General features: G+C 36.9%; 1 protein-coding gene across 1 annotated transcript in view; it reads right to left on the bottom strand.

Moving 5' to 3' along the window:
- The window catches only part of LOC117107762 (protein cornichon homolog 1-like), a 5,823-nt gene continuing 1,500 nt past the window's right edge, over positions 1-4,323 (bottom strand). Inside the window, exons 2-5 of the mRNA XM_033249532.1 lie at positions 2,589-2,657; positions 2,085-2,197; positions 586-729; positions 1-146 (exon numbers count right to left, since the gene is read on the bottom strand). Of these exons, the coding sequence (XP_033105423.1) occupies positions 119-146; positions 586-729; positions 2,085-2,197; positions 2,589-2,657 (354 nt within the window). The 3' untranslated portion in view covers positions 1-118. The remainder of the gene's footprint in view (positions 147-585; positions 730-2,084; positions 2,198-2,588; positions 2,658-4,323) is intronic.

Below are 4,323 nucleotides of genomic sequence, written 5' to 3'. Positions count from 1 at the left end.
AAGCTTTGTGATAAGCTAGCTTCTTTGAAACTTGCTTTTTTTTTTTTTTTTTTTTTGCATTGTTTTGTGTGGCCTCACAAATCAATTTGTTGATAATTTTTTCACCACTTGTAGTAAGCTAAGATGACACCAGAACATAGATCATACTAAAAAAAATGAAAAACAAAATGAATGAACATCATAAAAATCATACCAGATTATTTTTAAATTGTAAACTTGTATGTCATAATATCCATATCAAAAAAGTGATTTAAATTCTTTTATGTATATTTTATTTTATTTTATTTCTTCCAGCAAATAATACAACACATAAGTAAACTTAAAACAAAGACAAAGAATAAAGGAGGCTGAGGAGAAAGGGGGAGGGAGGGGAGTGGGAAAGTTATAAAAAACTACTATCAGCAGAAATGGTGTTCCCATTCAATTCCAACTTCCAAAAAAAAAAAAAATTAAAGGTCAATAGGTAAAAAATATAAGATTAATTATTATTAAATAAAAATTCAGCAATATAACAAATTATCAAAATTATTAAAACTGTTTAAAAAATTGTTCTTTATTTTATTATCCAAATTAATTTTTACTAACCTGTACAAATAGTAGAAGAAAGAAAGAAGATAAAATGCTAATTTAATCCAGCCTTCCTTCATACACCTTGATAGGTTGTCTGCATTCATTATTGTGGTTGGATCATACAATCCAGGCCCAGACATAACTGGACGATTCGCATATCTGAAAGATAATGGCAGAACCTTTTATGTGACAATTCTCCATCTGTTTCTATCTATGATGGAGCATTGCACATTTTGTTATACAACTTATTGATCACACAGGCTGGAATGACAAGGGTCCCAAGTCTTTTGTAAATCAGGGGAATCTCTTCGAAATCGGGAAGTCCTCCTGCACTCTTGCAAGCACGCACAAATATTCTGGAAAATGGCCCATCTTCTGCAAATTCATAATATTTGCACATTTTTACTACTTTATTTATCAAGGTTCTCACAGAAATCAGTGACTATGGGCATCACCATGTCACAGAAAAATAAAATAAAATGTGTTACGAAAGCTCATTTTAAACCAGATCTGCAGGAAGTGACTTGGGGCTCCTGCAATAATCATACAAATCTGTTCGTACAACATAATATATAAACACTGCATAATCATACACAAAATACCATCATCCTCATGTTATCAAAATCTTGAGTGCATTTATCATGATTACTGTATTATATACAGTATTTAAATATAAATTTGTATAATATTAATCTAGTATACAGATGAAGTTTCCCAAGTCGAGTCCAAAATGGCATTGAAAATAGTTGGATGACCGAGGGGTTAAGGCACGGGCACCGTAACCTACAGTACAGCCAAAATATCAGCGCTGGTTCGAATGGCACACTCGTCTATGGTTCTGGTGGTGGGACAAGTCTTCTCAGACAAGGACTATAAACCGTAGGCCCAGTGTATACAATTTGGCTTGTGTTGTGTGCACTTAAAAGAACCCAGATAACAGTTAGCTCAGAGATGAAGAGACTTAGCGGAGAAGCAAATTACTATAAGAGCTAGTCCGCACCTCAAGCACTTCGAGACCGTTTCGGTATAAAGCGTTATATAAATCTAACTACTGTAAATTACATTGGATAAAATTTGACTTACAGAAAAAACAACAATTTAGCATGTAACATATGATCGGCTTAGAAATTATTGAAGTTGGGGAAGAGTTGACTTTAGTTTTACTGTATACAGTATATACACAATGCATACATTTTAAATTTGGTCATAAATTTGCATTAACGTTTAATCCTTGGATTTTATATTTATTGACATTTCAAAAAATTTCAAGAAAGTCTTCAATGGCCTATCATTTACCAAGTTGCAAATTTCAAAGTTGAATTGAAATTGAATAATTGAACAAACTATAGTATGAGAAAAAAATACAAAAGCTGCTATATTAATATCAGATAACACATTTTATCATCACCATTGTTAAAAAATACCTTCAGAAGAGTTTGCAAATTTGAGCAAATCTGACACACTGTGCAAAACATTATTATATTTTTTCTTATTATCTATTACTAACTTCTTACCTGTAAATATGATATGCAACCAATGGAATATTAAGGCAAACTGTAACAACTTGAAACGCACAGAAGAATAAGATTGTATAGAGTAAGTGAATAAAATACTCTGGAAGAACCAGCTAAAAAAAAAAAAAAGGAAGAAATACACATGTCAAATACTGAATTCTGTATTCTCAAAAAAATGGGTGCACAAAATGCATCATGCAATTTTTGATTAATGTACTTTTATTCACCAACTTTGCTAACTGGGTTAAACTTACCTTGCAGTGTAGATAATTTGACATATGACCCATGACAATTTTACTCAAGATTTTTTGGTTGAACTGACCAGTTAGATTTAGTTTAACAAAAAAAAAAAACAATTTGAACAGCACTTTTGTCTGATGAAATATTGCACTGACAGACTTCACCAGACACAATCATCTCTTTACAGCTGGTCTGCATGAACACTTATTTGTTTGAAGTTTTTTTTTTCAATAAAATATTGACAAAAGTTTGTATTATACTTACAGGATTGAGACTGTTACACTGATCAATTGGATTTTTATAATCGGTCTTCAGTTCATCAAATGCAATTATCTGCAGAAAAAAAAAAAAAACAGTGAACAATAAACTAGCCTCCCTGAATTATTACAGGCAGCCTAGAGTGAACCTTATATATGCCATTCTGCAGCCTTCATCAACTTGTTGCGTCCCTGCGCTTGGGCAGCGAGTTGACGAGGGTGTTTTTCAGGAAATTGTTGAGCAAGCCAAAGCAGTAATGCAGCATTTTCGTTACCATCAAACCCTGTTGCAGGTGTTTGAAGCCCATTCCTATTTGTTTGGACTCGCTGCGCAGAGAGCTGGGTTTGCACTTTGAGTGAATTAGGGAATAAGGAACCACTCCAAAACGAGGTTCACATTGTGACTGGGAGGGGATGGGGGGTAATGGTATCGTGGTATACTGCTGATGGAAAACCAGTTCGATAGTCTGAAGGCTTTGGCTACGGTCACACTAGCGTGTTAAGCCAGGCTTAAAATTCTGGGTCGGTCACACTAGTTGGATTGACCTTCAAATTATGAAAGTCGAAACAGCAGAGCCATAAAGAGAGAGTTTGGCCAACTCTGTTTCACTGGATTCGATATACGCGTGTGTGATTGAGTGGATCGCAATCAAAGATTTTACACCAGATGTGCCCGAACCACTCTTCTTCAACAGATCTTTTATCAGCTTGTATTGGACTCGCAATGCCTTCGCTTTTGTTTGAATTTGGGCCGTCGTTCTCTTCTCATGTCCGAGACTGGCTAATCTGTCAGCAAGCACGCCAAAAATTCAAGTTTTGTTGTTTGTTTTTTTTTATTTTCTATCCGGTCTCCCAGCTCGGGTTGGCCCCACAAATCTACCAGGTCAGCTGTTTCCTGGTCGCTCCAAATCAATCGCATTATTATTAATTAAAATTTGAATTAACTTTTATGAAAAGTAATGATTGCGTCTTGATTGAACACACATGAAGAACTCACGGGTTTTTTTATTCAAGAACTTCTAAACGCAACGGCGTCATCGACTGTGATTGGTCGACAGCCGACGAGGAAATGTCAATCTCGGTCACGCCAGGGTCAATCCAGGGTCGATATCGGTGCTGAGCCGGGATCGAGATAGGTAGATTGAGATCGAGGTCACGCCAGGCGCGAGTCGGTGCAGATGCGGTCACATTACGAAAATCTCACCGGCTGTGAGTCAAGCCAGGCTTGAAACTCTAGTGTGACCGTAGCCTTTGTCTGGGTCACAAGATGTCAGGCCATGAAGTGAACATTGCACAGTGTGAGACCTTCTTAATTACACTGTGTAAACAATCAATGACAGTTAAGTGATACAGTACTATTACCAACATGCAAGGTCACTGAATGTAGTACCTGTTCCACTGTAAAGCAGCCTTCAGTTGTTTAATGGGTCATAAGTCTTCATTAACATGTCAAACACTTAATTCGACTTTACCCAACCAGTCCAGTATAAAACTGTGGGACCTGCTGGGCAAGATTGGCCTATTGTACAGTAGATCACACCCAGTACCATCAGACTGGCCCCAGACAGGACGATTTGCTGAAGCAAGTCCTGGGTGAATGCTGTTCACATCAAAGACGGCACCAGGTCATCTGCTTGCATCCGCATGGAATGGCTGGCAATGAGACAGCGAAAGAATGCTTCCTGTGAGGTCTTGCCATCCTTCGTTTCCACAACATCCCACAGGACGAGCAGGCTATGCTC

Source organism: Anneissia japonica, unplaced genomic scaffold, assembly GCF_011630105.1.
Source record: "Anneissia japonica isolate Jap-2015-1 unplaced genomic scaffold, ASM1163010v1 scaffold287871_len1641731_cov197, whole genome shotgun sequence".
Classification (NCBI taxonomy): domain Eukaryota; kingdom Metazoa; phylum Echinodermata; class Crinoidea; order Comatulida; family Comatulidae; genus Anneissia; species Anneissia japonica.
This window is presented reverse-complemented; position numbering and strand designations above follow the sequence as displayed.